Below are 23,609 nucleotides of genomic sequence, written 5' to 3'. Positions count from 1 at the left end.
TTGGGGGGGGGAGTCTCTTTGATATTGATTTTATCTTGCTTACATATATGCTTCTTCTCTTATACAACACTTTTTCTTTTCCCTGATAAAGATTTGAGCGAATTGAATACAAGATCGCAAATCCCTTTGAAGTTTCTGCTGTCGAGGTCTCGAAGTACCAGCACCTTGATTTCGTTTGCAGTTATAGTAAGCCAGCAATTAGTAGGATTTTGTTGAATAGCATTGATACTCTCTTCGGTTACTGGTCCCTCATGCCGTACACTTAAAGACTCCTTCCTATCTTCCAAGGTGCGAAGGATTTTTATTGCGATAAATGCAGATGCCGGGTTAACAAATAAAGCTCCGCAGTTTTTGAGTGTTAAGCACCTTTCCGAGAAGCTTGTGTCTTGAAGTTTAGGCAATAATGGAAATAGAAAGAACGCCCTCTGTGCAGAATTCATTTTGGAATCATAACCAAAAAATTTGTTTCTCCATAACAGGTTTATCGTATCCATGATATAGGAATTTTGAACTGCTTTTAATGCATCACTCTCAAAGTTTAACCGTTTATTTGAAGAGAAATTTGCACACACGGCATCCAAATGGTTAATATCGCACAGGAATAAATAGGAGTACGCCAACGACCTCGGCAAAGGAATAGCAATGTTTTCTTCATTAAACATGTTTAGATCTCGATATCTTTGAACAAGCATGAGCACTCTTGAGGTCAAAATTAGTTTCAGCTTACTACTGCAGAATTGAATCAATTCCAAAATAGTAGGAATTAAGCTGTTTTCCACACGACTAGTAGGCTCGTTGGTCGTTGACGCAATCATAAGTGGCAAAATACTGTCCACATATAAGTCACAAGTCTTCAGTCCAACATCTGGATTTCTAAGAAAAGTATTTATCAAATGCTCACAGTCGGATTGGAGCATATTAGTGAATTCTACCTCTTTGATATTGAGAAATTTGAACAATTTACAGCGATACGGTAGTTTCCTTGCCCAAATGCTCTCATCTGAGTCGACAGTTGCAATTAGTTTTCTTATGTGAGGAAAGGAAATTGCTCCACTGCTATATGCGAAAATGCTTATCAACTTTTCTTCTATTGACGGGGGTAGCTCTCTCTCGTCTTTTAAAAGATCTTCAAAAAGGTTTCTAACATGCTGCTCAAAAAGATGACGATCCTGTTCATTTGTAATGAAAAGAGCTGTCAACTTCCTATACAGACTCGCGGGTATCATGTCATTGGAAAAAAAGTCTTCAAGACTAAAGGTATCGCCATTTGGCAGGTTCGAACATACAATTTTTCTTTTCTTATTGAGATTATCTTCATTGACCTGAAAATTGCATGTCATGGCATTCAGCAAATATTCAAAAGTGTACGGTTTTCCGGAATTTAGCAGTTTCCTTTTTAAAGGTTGTATTCCTTGCAGTTGACTCTTTTCGTGATTAAGGATCAGGCTAATTGCTCGGTCCATTGGACCTTGTAAATGCTTAAATGACAGAAGCTTTTCAAGAATCGGTAATGCTATTTTACTGAACTTAAGTATGTTTTCGGGGAAACGTTCAAATTCGTCGGACATCCACTCAGCAATATCAAGCTGCAACGCTAGAGGTAGTTTATTCCCAGTAAATAACTTGTCCTTGCAAATCCTAAATTGTAGAGGTCCAAGTTTACTGATAATCCTTAAAAATATTCTAGGTGTTATTTTGCCCGAAGGTCGAAGACAGAGCTTAATTAACCCATGCTTATCTGTGTCGCTTAGAGAATCCTTGCTGGTATCAAATGCAATGGCAAAAATTTGCCTCAAGGTGTCCTCCAGATATTGATAAGAAGTATCTTCTGACAACAACAATCGTGTCACAGGCTCACTACTTTTGATCCTATCCAAAGATAGTAAACGATCTCTTGTATCATTCTTGGAGCTTTTTTGAGTTTCCATGAGGATTTAACAAACACTCATTTCATAAAAACAACGAATCAACTCGACTTTTCAAAATATTTGATGGGGGTCTGGCTTTTTATTTTACCTTTTTTTTTTTTTTTTTTTTATTTTTTTAATCTTTTTTATTTTTGCAAAATACGAAGTGAGTTTTGTGTGCACAATTTGGCTGCGAAATAAAAAAAAATAAAAAAAAAAAAACGGACACTAGAGATCTATAATAACGAAATGGGAGGACCTCTTAATTCCATTTTTGTGATTGCAAATCTTTTAAAGAAATAGAGAGAGGAGTTGCAAGAAAGTCTTAGGTAATATATTGAGACACACTGAGGGAAGAAAGAAACAAGATGAAAGAGTAGATGGGTGTGAAATACAATTCAAATGTATATCTCGTACATATTTTCAGGATATGAAACAAAATGTTTGTCAAGATATAATGCGAAATTTTCTTTTTAAAATTGTTTAATTTGCTAAGAAGTCGGATTATACAAACAAAAACACCTGCTCTACAAAGAAAAGTAACTGATAACTGAATTGCATAACTAAAAGCGGAACTGAGAAGGTACAAGTTAAAGAATACGTGATTTGACTTTAAAACCACACTATAACCTCCATCTTCAAAACCTTCAAACTTTTTTATTTTTTTTTATTTTTTTTTTTCCTTCGTTCTTTCTCGCATTCTCTTCTCCGAAAACAAACTACATCTCAGAAAACAATAAAACCACGGACTTTCCAAGCTAAATGGATTCATTCGATATACCCGAAGATTTCTACGAAACTTTAAATGAGAAATATGAACAAGCGGTGAAGAATAACCACATTTTATTCAATGGAGACGCTGCCGTAAATGAACTTGTGAAAGTCAAAGCTAGCGAATTGACCATAGATTTTCAATTGACATTGCTCACCTCTTTAGCTCACAAGCCAGAGCAAGGAGACCGTGAATCAAACCCATTCGAGAAACCAGAGCCCGAACTCACTATTCTCAATAACTACGGCCCAAACAAAGAGTTCCGGGTAGTTTTCAACAAATTTCCTGTTGTGCCATTGCATTTCCTATTGGTTACCAAAGAATTCCAGTCACAAAATTCTCCCTTATCTCCAGCGGAGCTATTTGCATCGTACAAAATATTGAGCAAGGTTGTTGAAAAGTCAAAGAGAAATAACTCTGAGTGGTTTGCCTTTTTTAATTGCGGACCTGAGAGCGGAGCCTCACAACCTCATAAGCATATTCAATTCATGATTCAACCTCCTCCATCTATGCAGTTCAAGCCCTACGCAGAGACGCTAGCCCTTCAAGCCGAAACTGTTTCTGCTAAAAGCAAGCCATTTCAAAGTAATAACTTACCTTTTGCGCATTTCTTGATCAAACTACCAGATGAATCACATGTCGACGAGAACGTATTGGCAACTTCGTTTACAGCCCTTTTGCAGCGTACATTAACAGTGCTCAGATCAAATGAGCAAAAACAAATTTCATACAACTTTATTATGACCCCTTCTTATATGCTAATGGTTCCACGTGCAACTGCAAAGTACGAGGGGAAGCTCGGAATTAACTCGTGCGGTTTTCAAGGACTTATTTTGTGCAAAAATGAAGAGTTATTCGAGATGGTGAAGCAGAAGGGGCCCCTAGATATTTTACGAGCAGTAGGTTTCCCCAACACCACTGATATCCCAGAAGACGAATATCATTATTAAAGATATGGTAATAGAATAGATCCAATAAACTCTTTGTACAGATTTATTTTCACTTTAAACCTAGGTTCAAAGATATATATATACATACATACATATTAATATATAAAGAATGCAAACAGTGCCATAATTGCAGTAACTTGTTTTTATCGGTATAACTGAAGTATCTACCTCAAAGTTTCATCCTGAAACATTGACACTTTATATTATTCCTCCAAAAGTAACAGAAAGTTATCTTTACAAAAATGTGTGGTTAGTTGTGTACCACCTTACTTCAGCCCAAGCCGCACTTATTCGCACTTTAGGTTGACAAATTGGTTAGAGAAATAGCCAATAATGTTGCTAAGAAATTCGATTATAGAGAGAACAAAAAAAAAAAAAAAGAGATTAAAAAACTTAAAGGAGAAAGCAAAAATTGAGCTCAAGGTACCCTTAACAATCTGATATTTAAGCATGCTGTCAATGACCTCCGTCGTCAAGGCGGCAAACTTTATCTTGTCCAGACCCACATTAGCCAAGATAGTGGTTCCTATTGCTAAAAAATTCACCGCTTATGCTGGATATAGGGAGATGGGATTGAAGTATGTTTTTTTTTTTATGGTCACATATGTATACGTATTACAAGTACTAACTAGATTTAGATTTAACGATATCATCATGGAAGAAAACCCTGTTATGCAGACAGCCCTCAAGAGATTACCACCATCATTGAGTTACTCTAGAAATTACAGACTTCTTACTGCACATCAATTAGCTTTGTCACATCAACTTTTACCACCAGAAAAAGCCGTCAAACCCGAGGAGGACGATCACTACTTGGTGCCATACATCTTGGAAGCAGAGAAAGAGGCGTTTGAGAGAGCTGAATTGGACAACATCGAAGTGAAGGCCTGAGTCTTTTGTTATTTTTTTGTTTAAAAGGAGAAGATCAATTTATTACCACGTGAGGTTAGATAAGAGTTAAAGGAAGACAATTGTTACAAAACAAAGGAAGACCAAGCAACAACTATGAATATATGTCTATAATAAACGAATATATTTGTATATATAAACTTTTAAATGTGCTCTGACTGTACTCTAACTTTGCTCTATGTTTACATTGCAATTTTAAATTTTCTCAACTGCTCCAACACCAAGAATGTGACTATTGTGTGTGGACCCAACCTAATGAACGAAGGAACCCACCCTCGAAACATAAACCCGATTCCTTCGTTTTGCACAGCCGATCTTAATATTGAAAATGCACTTTTGCCGGTACCCTTACTGTTCATTATTCGAGTCTTTACAACGTCCGCTGGAGAGCAAACTGTTGTGGCCACTAAACCAGCAAGTAAGGATGCACTAAAGTGAGTAGACTTTTTTGAAGGGTCCATATGTAATAGGTCAATTAATACATTTTTGGCACCATCATAGGTCACCACTTGAGAAGCGGTCATAAGGACTCCTCGTACTAGATTGGGCGACAACCCCCTAAATAACGATCCGACACCCTCATTTTTACAGACCTTATACAACCCATCAAAAGCATTTCGATAGTTTCTTCGTAACTCTCGAGGCAATGTAGAATCATTTTGCATTCGAATATTAACAACATCGGACGGATTTCCCACAAGTCCACCCAATGCTCCAGACACCATCGATATTGGTAATAGAATGCCCATACTTGGCTTGGAGGTTTCTGTAACTTTAACGTAATATTCCTTCAAGAACTCATAAACACCAAATCGAGTGGTTGAATATGTTGCTTGTCGCAAGAGAGAGGCAGTTAAACCAGAATATACTTTAAAAAAGCCTTCCTTGACTATGATTTGGTAAATCATGGAAATTAAAGACTGACCGGGCGTCAGCGCTGTTTGCAAACGAACCTTGGCTAGGTCCAACGGATGAGTTACCAAACATGCTGCCATACTAGATGCTCCACCATACCAAAACCTTAAAAAAAAAAAATTCAAGTTAGTATTGCATTGCAGTTTCACTTCTCTTGTGTAAGACATATAATACATACGGGTATTGAACCTTTAACCTATCACCCGCCATTGAATCCACAATATCTGAATTGATTCTACTTCACTCCCAAAGCAGACCCTGCTTTGTTTTGTACTTGTATCCTATTGTTTTTTTTTTTTTTTTTTTTTTTTTTTTTTTTTTTTTTTTTTTTTTTTTTTTTTTTTTTTTTTTGCAATCGTTCATCTACGGAAAAATGAGGAAGAATCAATATTTTCAATATTTCCTTTGTTCCGGTTTCGAGCGAATACCCCGGACTTTGTCTTGACATTTTTCTATTTTTTTTCATCTCGTATTTTATGAATAGATTGTGTTTATACATTATACATCATGTATCGTGGGATGCAATCTGAAAACATTGATTTGCCTTCTTATTAGTTGACCAAGAGATCTGTCTAACGAGTCAATTCGCGTGGAAGTACCAAGGAAACGAAATGAACAAAAGAAAATGGGTTAGAAATTTCCTCATGCGAGGTACATGGGTAGTCTATTAATTTGGAAAACACAATTGGTAGATTGAAGGGATGTTCCTGATTGAAAAGCACAGAATAATTAGTGACATTTGGGAAACAATCTCAACATGTAATCAAGAGAGAGAGAGAGACAGAAGGAGAGAGAGAGAGAGACAGAAGGAGAGAGAGAGAGAGACAGAAGGAGAGAGAGAGAGAGACAGAAGGAGAGAGAGAGAGAGACAGAAGGAGAGAGAGAGAGAGACAGAAGGAGAGAGAGAGAGAGAGAGAGAGAGAGAGAGAGAGAGAGAGAAGGAGAGAGAAGGAGATAGAGAGAGAGAGAGTCTTTTCCTACTTTCGCGACTATACACAACCTTTATCTGAAATTCATTTGGGTAACTTTCAAAGCGTTCTTTCATTAAACATCATGTTGCGAGATGCCAGAATGAAGATTAGAAATACACCAGATGGTGGTTTCAACCAAGTTGCCATGAGACTATAATTTGCATACCCAACAGCTTAAAGAAACCAATCTTGCATAAAAAAAGCTGAACTTTATACTTTAAGGCAATCTCACACTTGAATTTCAACTCGAAAAAGCGAAAAGCCAAGAAAGAACAGAGTCGTTGCAATGTACCTTGTTTATGAACAAACCATTTCCTATACACTTTTTGACCTTGCTATAAATACAACACTTTTCTCGGTTCCAACAACCTACGAATATCAATACTGATACCCTGTTACTACCCCTTTATTGTGATTGCAAATAGTAAACCTAAGCATATACAGTCCATACCATTCGTGGCTATAGCCAGAGATTGTATACGAAATGGGCATTTATCACAGCATAAGAAGAGCACAAATTAATTGAAATCATTACCAACGATCCATGAAGCAACAGTGGTAGACATACAAATGTTGCAACCTTGAACAGCTCACGCTCAAACTAAAAAAACTACAAACGCTAGAGCTTGCAATTCCCCAAATTGTACAAGAAAGACACAAACAAATTAGCATCCTAATGTGTATTTTCGGCCCAAAAAATTGGACACATTAATAACCGCAAATTTTCCTGGTTCATGATCAAATAATTTCATGAATCGACCTATGAGTTAGTTTCAAACAAACCAGAATACTACAAAATTTCTAGATGGCTCAAAATCGGTTCTTCAGGGTGAAATCGCTGCAGTAGCCTTGAAAAGAAAACATGCCCTGGGCTTTGCAGTTGTCTCTCCGTAAAGTATCTCCAACAAAGTAGCTTGCTTGTGGCCTTGATTTTCTGAATGGATAATAAGTTCAATCTCTGAGTAAACTTTAATATTATATGCATTGTGCTTATCCTTTACTGAACATATCTCAATACCTCCTTCTCTATCGCTAGATTTCAAAGTAAAAAGTAACACAAGTAAAACCGGCTGCCAAATAACAATAATGATTTACAAACAAAACTACAGAATAATGCTTCAGACAACTGCTTCTATATACGGAAAATAACATACCTTCACATCCCCACATCATGTAGCTAAATTTCTCGCACAAAACTCTGTCACATAAACAACTAAACCATTCTTGTCAATAAAAGCTACCCAATGAGGCTTATATATGAGAAAATGTTCACCAACTCAGCTAGTACGATGACGACAAAACTACAATACTTTTCCAACTAAGTTTCAAATCCAATTTCCTACAAATCGCACAAAAAACTAAATCTATGACACCTGGATTAACGAAATACATAACACTACTCAAACTCTATTATAACCATAGGATAAAAATTATGACTATTCTAGAATGTAGCCAAAGGCATATGGAAAAACCACAAATTATGAAAGTACCAATCGAATTAAAATCAGTAAACGGTATATCTCAATACACGGTCAAATGACCAATTATTGAGCACTACAAAAATTCAGGTGTTTATCAAATTTAAGGATCTGTCATACCATGGGTATACCAATATCTAAGCAAATCTCACGCGCATAGCGCTCTCACTAATACATATTACATAAATTTCCTAAAACCACTTTTGAGAATGAGAAAACATAACCACACTAAGCATAGAAATCAGCAATTGTCTGTAACCATATTGTGAACAAAAACACACACAGCTTATGTAAAAAAGTAAGGGTAAACAACAAACAAAATCAAACATTCTTCAATTTTTTGTACCGTCCGAAAGATGAATACGCGAGCACACCAAAATAAATATAACTAGCAACAAACAATGAACAGGTATTAAAATGAGTCTATGATAGTGATATGTTGCGTAAACAAAAAAATAATTATGATAGTTACCTTGCAACTCTTTTCGAAAATCTATATAATACCAAATTTACATTCCGGTTCGACTACTAAACGTAAATTAAGATAAATGTTTGTAAACAGCCTTGTTTACTATACCCAAAACAAAGTCCCATTAATGCAAAATTGTCGCATGATCGATGTTTAATTTTCTACATAAAACTTGCAAACTGGAAACAATGTAATGTTTGCAACATTTCAGTTCCATTTGTTTTTAGAAAAGTATCAAGCGGAATATTGTCGTATGTCCCATAATATCTTACAACTTTATAGAGCTCTTGAATTGTTTTTAATTAGTAAATTATGATGTGTTGTAGCGAGAGCGTGTTGAGAAACCATGGATAATTTCCCGAATTTATAATGATATCTAGGTAGTGTCACGAGTGATGATAGTTAATTGTTTGCTATATCATTTAGTTTGGGACAATCTTGTTATTTAGTGTCAGTGCAAACAAAGGTACTTATACAACTAACTTTAATAAGTAATGGATTGGGCAGCAGGAATGTAGTGGTTTCTGGGTTGTTTATTATCAGTTTTATTCTGAAACTTATGTTGTGTTATATTCAATTGATTCTTTTGCTGTTGGAGGAAAATGGGTAGTTTAGTTGATAGTTTACCCTTTTTTCAGGTTTGTTTTTGCTTCATTTTGCATCATGGAATGACGCGGGTGAGTTAGATGGGTGGGCTAAATGAAGATTTAGGGTCGTCGAAACCTGTTCTTGAACTGATTATTTATTCCAGCTTGTTTTGTTTGCTTGTTCTTGGAATAACAGGGAGGTCAATTTATATTGTTGCTAATGGCATTATGGCTGTGAACATTTTTTTAGAATAGGTTGGTGCAAGTTGTAAAGATGCTAGTATTGTAAATTCAAGTTTAAAGCGTATCTTTGGTTGTGAGAGGTTTCGAAAAGGGATTTATTTGCGCATGAGTATGTTAGGATTTCGGTAAAATAGTTAGTTTTTTGAGGGACGGGTGGAAAGGTTACACCGTTTTTCACAATATTTGAAACTAGCATGAACATAAGACTGGTATGAGCTTGTCATTCCAGTTAGAGTGCATTGCTTATTTGTTACATTTTGGTAAAAGGCGTGAAAGTTATTCTGCATCGTATATTAGAGAGTAGTGTAGGCGAAAAATGTATATAGAGTTCGTGGGACATTACTAGTAGTTGAGCCTACCACATCCCTTCGGGACTAAACTATCCTTTTTAGTGGGTCACATTTGCAGATGTGATTGTGGTGGCGAGTCTTTTGTATTTATGATCAAAAGAAGAATGTTGCCAGGCGCATACCGATTGGTTGTGATGTAACTCTTCCACCTTTTACCCCATCAAATGATATTAAAATGAAACGCGCTGTAATTAAGGGTGATTGTTCTTGCGTCTGCATTGTTCATATAAAACGGGATAACATATGCCCATGACCATCACCTGTTATAGTTCATCGGCAAAAGCCAGATAAGAAAGCAAAAAAGTATTCCCTACTGAGTCAGATTCTAGTTTGTTATTGTGCAATGAAAACTGTAAATGCGTATGTTAGACATGCACGCACCCGCACACAATACTTCGGTTCTGCTGACACTGGGGGATACAGTGGGAAAAGCTAAAGTCAAAAAACAAATATCATTGGCTCAATAACAAACCCGACGTCATTTTCTTACGCCGTAGGCCCATGATTTGCATTTTTTCCCACAATGATGATAGCACAACTATTTCATAACCTTTTGATCTGTGGCAGATACGATTTATACACAGATTCAGTTGTAACTTGTTATTTTGCTTGTTCATGAAGCTTGTAATTTCTCTGAAATTCATGCTCTCTCTCTCCCCCCTTCTTTCTCTCTCTCTCTCCCCTTCTTTCTCTCTCTCTCTCGCTTTCTTTCTCTCTCTCTCGCTTTCTTTCTCTGTCTCTCTCTTTCTTTCTCTCCCTCCCTTGATAATGCTGCTTTGTCTATAGAATTCTATAAGGTGGATGTGCAAGCGAAGAAAGAGGAGTAGAATGTGTGACGAAACTCACGGGACACAAGTCTAGTCTATTTTAAAGTGTTTTCTTCCTCTTGTGATATTTCTCTTGCATCACCTCCTATGTTATCTATTATGTCCTTGACAATAGCATCTAATTTCAGTTTATCTTTTACATCCTTGCCAATAATACTGATTGTGTTTACGCGCATTGCCATGTGTGGGTAGCTTCCTAGCTTAACTGTACCTTCTCCAAATTCTTTCGAGCATTTTTCTTGTAGATTGGTGAGATATGGAGCAAGCTGTGACTCTCCTGATTTTGTTAGAACGTATCTTCGACAAAAGTCTGCAGGCACTATTCTTTTTTTCAAAAACCCTGCCATGTACTTCAACAATTGAGTGAAAATTTGAGGAATTCCTGGTAAGACATAGACTTTCTGATCAATTTCTAGTAATGGGAACCATAGCTCTTCATCAAGGAATAATACATTAGTTGAAATCTTGCTATTGTCCTGAGCGACAGGTAACGTTGCCATTCTATAATATGCATTCAACTGGTCGCTACTTAATTTGGACAAATAGTCTTTTCTTAAAAGTTGCATTTTGTCCACCACCTGTTGGTTTAGTTTGTAATCCAAATCAAAATAGTCGGCTAGCACCTCATACGTAATATCATCGTGCGTGCTTCCTAAACCACCCGAAGTAATTAAAAGATCGACTTTATCTTCCTTTAATAGCATATCCAAAGCGTCCTTTATATCGCTAGAATCATCACCACAAACAAGGATTCTTTTAAGAGGAACTGATAGCTCATTAAAGCAAAAGCGAGCAAAGTTGTATGAATTCGTGTCTTGTATTTTCCCATTCAAAATTTCATCACCGATGATGAGAATTCCCGCCGTTCTAATAGGCTTTATCTGAGTAGTCACGGACATTTTCTTTCTTAGAGGAATCAAAGTATAGCGCTGTGTTTGTGCTAGTGGTTGTGCTCGTATAAAAAGATTAGACCACATAGATTCGGGTTCCTTTCTCTAACAAGAAATTTAGAATTTTCAAAAATTGCTCCCGCACAAATATAACAATTACTAGCAACTTGCATATACTCACACACGACGCAACACTATACAACACAAGACACACAAGAAGTGCATACAAGCTTCGGATGTTTTCTTAGCGCGGAGTACATATTAAGGGGTTAAAGACTACTCTACCAAGCTCGTATAGTTTCCGTCAAATACCTATAATTTTCAAGTTGTTGGGGACAGCGAGGGAGGAAGGAAATAAACTTTTGAGTATAAGAGTCAGTTCTTTGTTTTTTAGTCGTTTGAGTCATCGTTTGTCTTTCCTGGATGAGGGAAGTCTCTCCTCATTTACCATTTCTAGTCTTGAGCTTTTCATTCAAATAATACTGTGTGATGGGTCTGTAATGTACCTGAAAAAGTATAACTCGTTTTGCAAAGTATGAGCTTTAACTACAAAGTATAGCTCGTTTTGCAAAGTATAACTCATTTTGCAAAGTATGAGCTATAACTACAAAGTATAAATTCGAAATAAGAAATTTCAACTATACATTAGACCTTATCTTATCTCTACTATTCTTTTTTCGTAAAAACGAAGCAAAAAAAAAAAGATGAAAAAGATGCAACATTCCATTATTAGCCAAGTTTGAATTGATTTTAAGCAATTACAACTATATAAAGATCGTTTAAAAAAGCCGAAATGATGGGTTTCGTGTCACAACCTTTCAACTTTTTAAGTAAACCCCTTTTACGGAGAGGGATATTGGGTCTACTCAATAGACGCAACAAAAATTGTAAATTGTCTTTTCTTGATAGCTTTACCTCGAACAACTTCTTTTGCAAAGCCAGGAACTGAAAACCCATCCTGTTGTTACAATGCAGAATGTGGAGTCAAAGTCCAAACTCAAATCTAGAATGTGCTGGTCTCGGAAAATAGTTGGGTTCTGATACTGCAGAAAGAAAGAACAAAGGAGAAAAAAAACAAAAAAAAAAACCAAGAACAATATACTGTCATCTCTAAAAAGATGATTGCGAGATAAGGAGATGTTCCCCCCCCCCCCCTCACCGCCACCCCTTTTTCACCTGTAAGCACACGACAGTGTGTATTAACCCCAAAACTTTCTACGGGTCAAGGTTTGAATAATTTACAATGGAAATACAAAGCTTATACTCAGCAATAATGGTAGTAGTAGTAGTAGTTTTCGACTCTTCTTTCTAGAAAGAAGAGGTTAGGAATATCAGATCAGATCAGTACATACATACTAAAAAAACGTATATCTCTAATATCCCGTTTTTTTTTCATTATAGTGTAGTGTGCCAGGAAGCCACTTTTTTATTCCTTTTTTTTTTTTTCTTGGTTGACCGATTAATTACAATTTCTTTCATATCAGTACCACCAATATTTTTCTTTTTAGCCTTATATAAAATAGCACATCACATCACTTTGGGGATACATACCTGATAATCGATTTTCCTTCCTTCCTTACTTTCTTTCTTTCTTTTTTTTGTTCTTAGCTGTTACTTCACATTGACATCAAATGGGAAATAGCCCGTCAAAAAATGAACCCCTACCGAAGTCCTCATCAAGTACAACAACAATATCAGCAAACAGCAACACTGACGCCAATGGTGATAATACCGACTTAGACTCAGATGATATAGCGCCTGCGCTATCTCACCCAACTGCAATAAACAAGACTAAGGATTTAAAGAATACTCAGAACGATTACGTTAATAATGACTATTCCCAGTACAAACATTCCAAGAGAAGTGAGCATGCTGTTTCTCCTGCTATAGAGATCAGCCAAAGCTACGGTAGTGGCGGTAGAAGAAAAGGCAGTTTTGCAAAAACTGGCAATACACCGACTAACCATGCGGGCAGATACAGAGTTTCCCCAGAAGCAAACAATTTTGATGTTGAAATAGGCATATCAATGGCAAAGTTGTTGAAGAATCAACAAGACGTGTCTTCTTCTTCCCTAGACTCTCTGGAAGCGTCATTTTTGTCTCCGGTTTTCACTACACTTGGTAATGATTTAAAGGATAGCGACCTGCTACTGTCATTGAATTCATCTAGTCCTACTGCCAATAACGGTGGCAAAAATTTACCAGGTATGGAGCACCAGGATGGGATTTTTGGAAAATTAGACTCTATAGCGGAAAGCCAATCTTTAGAGACATCTCCAGAACCAAGGAAGTTGTCAACAGAAAACTTGAAAAAACACGACAAGACTGTTAGAGAAGTCACCAAGACAAAAACAACAGCGAGCCTATCGTCTGTTTCCAGTTCGCCGCCTTTGATACCTACAAGCAAAAAGACGGGTGTAGATATTGATAGTATTATTGAACGATTACTAGCAACCAAAAAGAGATCTCCTTCGCGTAAAGCAAAGGACAAACTTGTTGTTGATACCAATGAGATCAAGTATATTTTGGGAAAGAGTAGACAAATCTTTTTGGAACAACCAAGCTTGTTACGACTTTCTCCACCCGTCAAGATTGTTGGTGATATTCATGGACAGTTCCATGACTTGGTGAGAATATTCAACTGCTGTGGCTATCCTCCTCATTCCAACTATCTATTTCTTGGTGATTATGTTGATCGTGGGGAAAAATCTTTGGAAACAATTTTATTATTACTTTGTTACAAGATCAAGTATCCCGAAAATTTCTTTATGTTGAGGGGTAACCATGAGTCGGCAAACATCACTAAGATTTACGGTTTTTACGACGAGTGCAAGAGAAGATTGAGCGTGTCCAAATTGTGGAGGAATTTTGTTGATGTTTTTAATGTTTTGCCAATAGCAGCTACAATCAATGATAAGATATTTTGTGTTCATGGTGGATTGTCACCGGAATTGGACAATTTCAAGCAAGTTGAAGATATCAAGAGACCTACAGATGTACCGGATAAAGGTTTGTTGACTGATTTATTATGGTCAGATCCTGATGCACTGGTTAAGAATCTTTCATTAACCAATTGGCCCAAAAATGATCGCGGTGTTTCGTATTGTTTCGGAAAGAAACATGTTGATTATTTTTGCTCAAAGTTCAAACTAGATTTGATTGTTAGAGGCCATATGGTTGTAGAGGACGGATACGAATTTTTCAACAAAAGAAAACTAGTGACCATTTTCAGTGCACCAAATTATTGTGGGGAATTCAATAATTTCGGCGCAATCATGAGTGTGGACAAGAGCTTATTTTGTTCATTTGAGTTGATCAAACCTAGTTAAAGAGATGTCTTTGCTTCTTGCTGTTAATGTTAACGCCCATTTTGTTTTTTTGTTTTTTTTTTTGTTCTTTTTTCCTTTCTATTAATGTACCATTTGTTTTATTAAATTCCTTTAACCTATGAATTAACTCTATCTCTAATACGAATACAAATACACACACACACACACACACACACACACACACACACACATATATATATATATATATACACATTCTCTGTCTATTTTTATGATGTTTTCTTCTTTGGTATTAATTTATTAAGGAAACCAGTAGCTTTACTTGTTAGCTTGCTGAAACGTAACAAGTAATAAAGTGCCATACAGAATAAAATGTTAAAAAAAATGTAGGCAAAAAAGAATCCAACATTCCTCCATCTGTACGAGAATTTGGCTCCAATTGTTAATAAATACTCGTCAGCATTACGGAAGGAACAATAACCACAGTTTGCTGTAGCACTTGGGTTCAGTAAATATCCACCTTTACGGTCAATAAAGGCTCTAGCAAATTGTGCACAGGTTTGGCCCGCAGGCGGATCAAAAAATGCCAACTCTTTTTCATTACAATGAATTTCTCTGTTATGTAAAAATGATGAAACCAAGTTTTGTATGAAATAAGTATATGGTGAAAGCTTATTCATAAAAGTCCAAAATCCTGGCATCAATTTTACAGGTTGCACAACACCTGAAAATGCAACCACAAATGTATAAAGAAAGGAGACCAAAACGGATGCACTTTGTAAATCGGGGGCAATATAAAGCACCATCAAACCAAAAGATGCCGCAAATCCTTGTAAAAATATACCTTGGGTAAAATAAAACATTCCCGACTGCACAGCCTGCCTATTTACTTGTGTTGGAAAGTATACTGATACAAACATAAATGCCGCACCAATCAACAAGTAAGGCATTTCATTCAAAATTTGGGATATAATCATCAAGGACCAGTTATACGTATTGGACAATTTTTCTCGAACCTCAAACAAATCTCTACTACCAATGGCTTTTTCTTGAATTTGATTGATAACTGGTGCCGAAACAACAACACTTAAAAAGGAACAAAACATACCATTTTGTGCACCAGTTTTCGTGTGTTTCAAACCAAAAAAGGTAAAACCAATGAACAAACCCGATATGGTCATTAAAAAGATCTTGGCGGCAATATAATCTGGATCACGGAAAAAGGTCACCGCAGTTCTACCGCAAACCCAGCGGAATTGGTACCAGTATGGTGTTGCAAATTTCTCCTTTAGTTCCTTTTCTTCTTCCTTTGTCAAGTCAGATGGCTTTTCTTTCAACTCATTGATCAACTGATCTCTCCTCTTGTCTGACTCAACTTTTTCTGGAGAGTTAGACCAGATTTCAAACCAATCAGCAGTAGTCAGAGCAGTGGCACCTGCACCAATAGCCTCAAGAATGTATTCTGCCGGATTTTCAGAATCTCCACAGTGTCTTGCTCCATTCCTTTCAAAATAATCCAAAATTGTTCTTGATTTTTCTCCTATATCACCAAAGTATACGGTTTGACCACCTTTTCTCAACAATAGCAATCTATCAAACTCCTCAAATAATGTTGCTGAAGGTTGATGGATGGTACATAAAATAGATTGTCCGGCATTGGCCAAGTCCCTCAACAATTTAACAATAGCCCAAGCTGATTGAGAGTCCAAACCAGAGGTTGGTTCATCAAGAAATAGCAACAATGATGGTTTAGCTACTAATTCCACACCAATAGATAATTTCTTTCTTTGCTCAACATTAAGCCCGTTTCCAGGTCTACCAACAATTGCATCTGCATACGTGCTCATGTCCAAAACATCAATAATCTTTTCCACATATTCCATTTTTTCCGCTTCAGGAACAGTTAATGATCGTCTCATTCTTGCTGCAAACTGTAATGACTCTCTTACTGTTACTTCCAAAACGTGAATATCCTGTTGTTGCACATAACCAGTACGTCTACTAAATGAAGAATCCAAATCTTTACCATTCACTAACATGTCACCAGTAACAACACCAAAATCAATTCTCTGAGCCAATGTATTTAATAAAGTTGTTTTTCCTGCACCTGATTCTCCCATCAATGCTGTTAATGTGCCTGGAATACAGTATCCGCTCACATTATCTAACAACTTACGCTCCTTACCGTCGTATGGAATCACATAATCAACATCCTTCCAAATGAATATATCCTTAGTTTTTAAATCTGCATCATCGGGTTTCATTTTAACTTCGCGATCATCCAAATCCTCCATGGCTGGACCCTGCTCAATGTCTCCTTCCTTTTTCTCCTTAGATAAGACCACATGATCCGGAATTTTTCCCTTTAAAAACAATAGCTTATCACCTCCTCCTGTTATTGGTTTGATATATTCAGTACCTAGTGATGTAATCGCCAAAAAAAATGCCAAGAATCCAATAACAATACCCAAATTTCTCCAAACGTGATCAAATTTATAAGTATATGCGATTCTCAAATAATCATCACCCAAAACCCAACTTTGACCTGGTACCGAGCCAATAAAAGTACAAACTTGTTCACCGGGAGCTAAATTTTCGTACCCAGGACCAGATGGTGTAAGATATTCGCCAGTACATTCCATATGACGGCCATGAAACTCTGAAGCAATGATTGCTTCAAACGCATATAAAACCGGGTTGATATACGAAATCCACTTAAACCAAGGATGCATAGAAGGTCTTTGAATCATATAGGAAGAATACATCAATGATGCCAACATCAAAACACCTCCTAAAGCATTTGCTCCCGAAACGGTCTTGTTGATCGCAGCTACTGCTTGGAACATGCATCCCATAGTCATATGTAGCAACACAACAAACAAAAAGCAAATGAAAAACTTACCCGCTTCTCTGGCCAAGTTTGACAAAAAGTATAAAATAATAACGAAAAAAATATTGACAAAGATACTCACAGGAATTGATGTAACAAAATTGGCAAGTGAATCGGCTGATGGGTGGTACATTGAGTAGTTCTTTTGTTTCATCAAAATAGGACGACTACTGAACGATGCTGAAATTTCTGCTAAACCCATCAACGACATAAACAATACTGCAAAAAAGATGACACCACCTCTTGAAAAAGCACCAGAGACGTCGTTTGGGGTATTGTAATAAAGGGAACCAGCAACAAACGCTTGACTTACACCAGCTCCTAAAAGTGTAACTGTATATGCTTTATCACCCCATATTCTTTGTGCACTTCTTTTCGCACACAACTTCAATTGATATAGGTAAGATATAGTAAATGGAGAAGTCTTTCGAACACCCTTCATTTTTTCTTGTTGAACAGATTCATAGTATTCTTTTCTTACTTCATCTACGTTGATTGATTCGTTAAAATCATTGATTTCATCGAGTAGTATTTGATAATCTTTTGAGCGCAACCAGTAACTTTCAAACTCTTCTGCAGTTTGAGGTACTTTATTTTCCCATCCAGGCTTAGCAAATCTACCGATAGGATCGGTTATTGCAGTTAAAAACTCTGGTGTGGTTTGTCTTGGTAAGCACCTCCATCCCATATCTTCAAAATACCTTTTAGCTTTGGTTATTGGTCCATAGTAAATTTGTCTTCCACTGTACAACACGGTTACTTTATCAAAACATTCGTAAATATTCTCACCAGCTTGATAAATCGATACAAAAGAAGATGTTTTCAACATCTTAGTTGAGGTCTTGATAGCTTGTGCAAACTCCAAGGCAGTCGATGCATCCAAACCCCTAGTAGCGTTATCCCAGCAATAAATCGTACCATTACAGGCCAAGGCCTCAGCAATAGAAACTCTTTTCCTTTCACCTCCAGAAACTCCTCTTACGAAATCATTACCAACTTTTGTGTGATAAGTATGTCTCAATCCAAAAACTGTTGCCAAGATTTCCTTTTTCGCTTGAATAAATTCATCTCGAGAAACACCATCGATTCTTATATTGGGAGTTTTGCAACCAATTGCAAATGACAAGGTTTGGTCTACGGTCAAATGCGGGAAATGGACATCCAATTCTGGATTATAAACAAGGTCATTTTTGAAATATTTCAACATTTCCTGTTGCGTCAACCCATCATATCTTATGTCACCCTCGACTCCCTTGTAAAGATCGAAATCCGTTCCACTTATTGCCTTCAAAAAAGTAGTACAGCCAGCACCTGGTCTGCCCAAGACTAAAACCATTTCTCCTGGTTTAGCAATACCGTTTAAATTCTTCAAAATCGACTTATGTGGAGTTCTCAAGCTCGAAACTAGTTTCTGAATACCACCAATTGGACCTTTTAACAAATCAACAACAGTAGGAACAACTGCAAATGATTCATCTGTACCATAAACACATAGATCTTGGAATGTTATACCACTGGTTCTCAAAGCAATGCCTTGTTTTTTAGCAAAATAAACAAAATTCGATAATATTCTCATCAAGTTGAACTCATCTAGTTTCAATTCAAAATGTCCTTCTTTGTTGGAAATTTGTCTTGAGATTTCTCTCGATATCGAATCCAACTTGTTCTTCCCACTCTTTTGTGATAAGTTGGTGATTGTTCTTCTCAAATTGAGCACTCTGCTTGCTTCATCCTCCTCGTTAAAATCACCTCGAAAGTTTTCAATGTCATTTGAAGACGAGTCTTGGCCCTTGTTGAAATCATTAGCAGTAATACTTTCTAGTGAAGTGCTTGTTGAAATAGAATCCACCATACTAATACAACCTATTGGTTTAAAACGCTAGCTTTAGCTTTTCTTTTTTTTAAAAAAAATGCAAAACAACCTGGGTTTTTGATTAAAAATCCACTTTGTTTCTGTATATTGACTGGCCAAGCTCAATTAAAAATTAAAAGGTGTGCTTTAAAGTACCAATGGCTACTATATAACCAGGCTAATTTTCTGCATTGGAAAATGATGAGATGAGATGAAATGAAATGATAGTGTAGTATTTATATTTAAACAAGGTAGGGAGATGCCTAATTGTCAAATGTCGCACAATATTTCATCATACATTCAAATACATAACCTAAATAAGATAGAGCACAGACTTTATTGCTTAGCTGATAATTTTTTCCACACTCATAAGGCAGTGTTGATTAGAAGCAAAGTTATTAAGGAACACAAAATATACAATAGAACGTGCATAGAAAATATACGGAAGAAGGAAAAAAAGGTCTCTAATGGGGGGTGGATGTTGCGGAGATACGTCTCACCGAGTCCGAAGAAGCTTGTTAGAAAGTTACTAGAAAAGATTCTATCATGGAGACCCTTGATGGGAAGGGGATAGAGGAGTGAAGTAACAAGAGTAGAGATACCTTGATGATTGGTCTACAAGCCGCTCAATAAACTTGTTTTTTTACCCTTTTTTCTTTCTTTTTTCTTTTTTGCAAAGAAATTTACTAAACCTTTCAAGATATATGGCTATGGTTCAGTATCGAATTCAAAGAATTTTGTAAAAAAAAAAAGTCGTTTTTTCTTTAAATCCGTATTTTTTCTCTTCTAAAATCCGTACTTTTTTCTATTCTTTGAAAAAATTATACTATGACAAACAACGCTTTATCTCCATATCTTACATTGAGAAAAAAAAAAACAAGCTTAAAGACATTTTGTACACGACATTAGTCATCTTGATTAGAAAGATTAGAATGAATTGGTAATATTGGCTGAAAGACAATATCCGGCTTTATTTTTGAAAAGTTCTAGCCGCAACGAAAGAATGTTGTTCCATTTGTAGTCTTTATTCGCTGACTAGCGAAAGAGTCTAGAACCGCATTAGCCTCTTTTCTTTCTCTATGGTTACCTCACGAATAAAAAGTTTACCAACTTTGCTATATGGACAGAGCCCAATCACTAACAACACTAAAATTAGTCTTTGATTTACGACTGAAGCCATAATAGGACCGATGGTAGCGTGCTCATAACCTTTCAAAAGAAAAATATAGCTTTTTTTTGCAACCATTTTAACAATGCCATAATGCCGAAAGGCGACACTATCGATGCTATCTCTCTCTGCTCGATAGTGAAGCACACTAGCTGTCATCGACTCTATCGATGCTATCTCTCTCTGCTCGATAGTGGAGCACACTAGCTGTCATCGACTCTATCGATGCTATCTCTCTCTGCTCGATAGTGGAGCACACTAGCTGTCATCGACTCTATCGATGCTATCTCTCTCTGCTCGATAGTGGAGCACACTAGCTGTCATCGACTCTATCGATGCTATCTCTCTCTCCTCGACACTATCGATGCTATCTCTCTCTCCTCGATAGTAGAGCACACTAGCTGTCACCGACACTATCGATGCTATCTCGCTCTGCTCGATAGTAGAGCACACTAGCTGCCATCGACACTAAGTTTAATTGTATAGGGTAAAAAAATGACTTTCAACAAAAAGTTGAAGAGACTATCAGCGTAGGAGCGATCGAACATAAAATCATCACTACAAATAGAAAAAATACTTGTATACATTTTCAAAAAGGAAAAATACTTGTATACATCACTTATATCTTCGAAAAGTCAAATCTGATCTATTAAATTTATTCACTATTATACCTTCGTTTCAAGTGTGGAGAGGAAGCCCCATTTAAGCTATAACCATTCTCGTCATATATAGTTGGGCTGCGTAATACCGACGAGTTGGGTTGTTGTCTATAAACTTTTATACTCTCTAATTCTTCTTCATCGGCATCCTCCTCCTCTCCTTCTTCCTCTTCTTCCTCTTCCTCCTCTTCCTCTTCTTCTTCCTCTTCCTCTTCTTCATCTTCTTCCTCGTCATCTTCCACCTCGTCATCCTCATCATCGCTATAGTAAATCTCGTCATCGTCATCCTTATCCTCGTATTCTTCCCCCTCATCCACATTAGTTTCTTCGCTACTCAACTTGCTGCCAATGTCATCACTGGCTTCTTCAACAATTCCTTTCAAATAATGAACCTTCTTGCTATTATCGCTCATTTCAATACCTTCATCATGCACAGTAGTCCTCCCCATCAATTCAATCAATTGCGAATAATATAAATTCAAAACATCTTGAGCATACGCTATTTTATTTCTCATACAGCCTGTTGTAGAATCAATCTCTTGTTTGCCAGGTATACATCTCCAATCAACCCGATTCAAGAAATCTAATTCCAAACAATTCAATTCACTTAAAGTAACACCACCTACTTTTGCATAATGGTCATTGGTATAAAAAAAATCCTCTAGTGACTTTTGAGCGAGCATTGTTGCCACTAATAAAAATCTATGTACTGTCCAAGAATTTAGGGTAAAAAATGGCTGGTATTGGTGCGATAATAAGTCAATGTAATATATAGTGGTTAGTAAAATCGCTGGGTTGAAATTGTTGAACCTGGTTAGTCGCGTAAGGTAGGTGAATGTTGATATCGCTGGTGGCGTGCGTGAATGGTACCTGGTTAGCAAGTTGTTTGTAGCCTGCTGCTGCTTCTGCTGCTGCGTACTTTTAATGAGTGGCGGGTTCGATATGGAACTAGGCACAGATTTGTTATTCAAGGTAATTAGCGACTTGAGCATTCGCGAGATTAATATGATTAAATGGTCAATTGGACATTCCATAAAGCTTGATGGTAGTCGCCTAATACTTATAGGCTCATCTATTACTTCCTCAACTGGTTGTAGCTTTTTCGGTTGTTTGTAATGGACTTTATTTTCTTTTTCAAATTGGGTTGATCCTGATCCTGATCCTATAGCCTGTTCCTTTGAACAAACTGTTGGGCTTGATTTATTTACACGTTGTTGGTAATTTTCATTGTCATTGTCATTGTCATCCTTTTTGTAATGCCGTTCAAGTTGAATTTTCTTCTTTGGCTTCTTGTTCAAATATTTTTGATAAACCTCGTACGATTTCAATTTTCTCTGTTTATTTAGAGACTTGAAATAGAGCTCATGATCATTCAAAGTGGTTTTGATATCGGGCAACCTCAAATATTGAGATAAAAACTCAGCAAAAGTATCATCATTACTGGTGGTAGTATCATGCAAGCTAAGTGGTTGCTGTTTAATAAATGTACTTTTGTTTGGGTGGTACTTTTGTCGTGGCGTATTACTACTATTCACATTCACCCTCCTCTTTAAATACCGAGCCGTACATGGTAAGCACTTGAGATATGGTAGTTCCGAAGGCGAAGATGACAATGAAGATAATGGCATAAAGTTATTTCTGGGACTTGGACTTATCCTTCTGGAACCACTGTACGTCATCTTCAAAACTTTGATTTGAAGTGTGTTACTATATCATTGGGTGAGGTATATGTACTTATTTCTATTTTTAGTAATTTTTTCGTTGGTGGTAATACCAGTATCTCGTATATATATAGTGGTCTAAACTGAGGTGAACACGTGTAATAGGACGTAGCAGAGGTGCTGGCGGTGCTGACAGTAATGTTGATGATATATTGCCAGCTGGGTTATTGTCATAAAGAAAATTTTGTCTGTCAATTTTCTTTTTTTTCCAATTTCCGTGTGTCGTAAAAAAAAAAAAAAAAAAAAAAAAAAAAAAAATAATAATTTGTTCTTTGATTTCTTGATCCTATGGGATAAATATGGAGTGGGGTTAGTATATGGCAATGTCTTACTGTTGGTCTAAACGATAACAATTGAGATATAAGGGTTAGAGAAGGGTGTGGCAAGCGGTGAGACAAGGTGTGGCAAGCGGTGAGATAAGGTGAGATTAGTAGTATTAAATCCAACAGTAGGTATATTTAATCCTGATGTTTACTTCTGTATTATATATATATATACTTACATCAAACAGAGCCACTTAGGCTGTAGTCCGAAAAACAAAAATAGCATAGATAGACATCAACTATATTAATTTGGACTATTGTATTACATGACTATAACCTGTACGTCTATTGTCCTTTATGCAAATGCTGCACCACAACAAAGACATGTGCGCCATTCTCTCCTTTTTTTTTTTTTTTCTCTCTCTATTTTTTATTCTGTAGTATAATAAAATAAGCTGAGATCAAAAACCTTTTTACTTAACACTAGCGAGCGAAGCGAGC

General features: G+C 36.6%; 8 protein-coding genes across 8 annotated transcripts; 3 read left to right on the top strand and 5 right to left on the bottom strand. All coding sequences in view use genetic code 12, as the record gives it.

The window, feature by feature from the left end:
* Positions 1 to 59: 59 nt before the first annotated feature.
* On the bottom strand, positions 60 to 1,928 carry KGF56_004161 (uncharacterized protein; the record flags this gene model as incomplete). Its single annotated transcript, XM_049325571.1, has 1 exon — positions 60 to 1,928. The coding sequence occupies one exon, from the start codon at positions 1,926 to 1,928 to the stop codon at positions 60 to 62; it is 1,869 nt and encodes a 622-aa protein (XP_049178848.1).
* Positions 1,929 to 2,669: 741 nt separating this feature from the next.
* On the top strand, positions 2,670 to 3,629 carry APA2 (bifunctional AP-4-A phosphorylase/ADP sulfurylase; the record flags this gene model as incomplete). Its single annotated transcript, XM_049325570.1, has 1 exon — positions 2,670 to 3,629. One exon carries the CDS (start codon positions 2,670 to 2,672, stop codon positions 3,627 to 3,629), a length of 960 nt encoding a protein of 319 aa, XP_049178847.1.
* Positions 3,630 to 4,079: 450 nt separating this feature from the next.
* On the top strand, positions 4,080 to 4,520 carry QCR7 (ubiquinol--cytochrome-c reductase subunit 7; the record flags this gene model as incomplete). The annotated part of the gene is made up of 2 exons (XM_049325569.1): positions 4,080 to 4,207; positions 4,268 to 4,520. The coding sequence occupies 2 exons, from the start codon at positions 4,080 to 4,082 to the stop codon at positions 4,518 to 4,520; spliced, it is 381 nt and encodes a 126-aa protein (XP_049178846.1).
* Positions 4,521 to 4,720: 200 nt separating this feature from the next.
* Positions 4,721 to 5,663, bottom strand: KGF56_004158 (uncharacterized protein; the record flags this gene model as incomplete). The annotated part of the gene is made up of 2 exons (XM_049325568.1): positions 4,721 to 5,558; positions 5,632 to 5,663. The coding sequence occupies 2 exons, from the start codon at positions 5,661 to 5,663 to the stop codon at positions 4,721 to 4,723; spliced, it is 870 nt and encodes a 289-aa protein (XP_049178845.1).
* Positions 5,664 to 10,413: 4,750 nt separating this feature from the next.
* KGF56_004157 (uncharacterized protein) lies at positions 10,414 to 11,277 on the bottom strand (the record flags this gene model as incomplete). The annotated part of the gene is made up of 1 exon (XM_049325567.1): positions 10,414 to 11,277. One exon carries the CDS (start codon positions 11,275 to 11,277, stop codon positions 10,414 to 10,416), a length of 864 nt encoding a protein of 287 aa, XP_049178844.1.
* A 1,622-nt stretch (positions 11,278 to 12,899) lies between these two features.
* On the top strand, positions 12,900 to 14,597 carry SAL6 (Sal6p; the record flags this gene model as incomplete). Its single annotated transcript, XM_049325566.1, has 1 exon — positions 12,900 to 14,597. The coding sequence occupies one exon, from the start codon at positions 12,900 to 12,902 to the stop codon at positions 14,595 to 14,597; it is 1,698 nt and encodes a 565-aa protein (XP_049178843.1).
* Positions 14,598 to 14,824: 227 nt separating this feature from the next.
* On the bottom strand, positions 14,825 to 19,297 carry SNQ2 (ATP-binding cassette transporter; the record flags this gene model as incomplete). Its single annotated transcript, XM_049325565.1, has 1 exon — positions 14,825 to 19,297. One exon carries the CDS (start codon positions 19,295 to 19,297, stop codon positions 14,825 to 14,827), a length of 4,473 nt encoding a protein of 1,490 aa, XP_049178842.1.
* Positions 19,298 to 21,120: 1,823 nt separating this feature from the next.
* Positions 21,121 to 22,803, bottom strand: KGF56_004154 (uncharacterized protein; the record flags this gene model as incomplete). The annotated part of the gene is made up of 1 exon (XM_049325564.1): positions 21,121 to 22,803. One exon carries the CDS (start codon positions 22,801 to 22,803, stop codon positions 21,121 to 21,123), a length of 1,683 nt encoding a protein of 560 aa, XP_049178841.1.
* Positions 22,804 to 23,609: the final 806 nt, after the last annotated feature.

The sequence above is a fragment of the Candida oxycetoniae genome, assembly GCF_023343755.2.
Source record: "Candida oxycetoniae strain CBS 10844 chromosome Unknown scaffold17, whole genome shotgun sequence".
NCBI classification, from domain to species: Eukaryota; Fungi; Ascomycota; class Pichiomycetes; order Serinales; family Debaryomycetaceae; genus Lodderomyces; species Lodderomyces oxycetoniae.
This window is presented reverse-complemented; position numbering and strand designations above follow the sequence as displayed.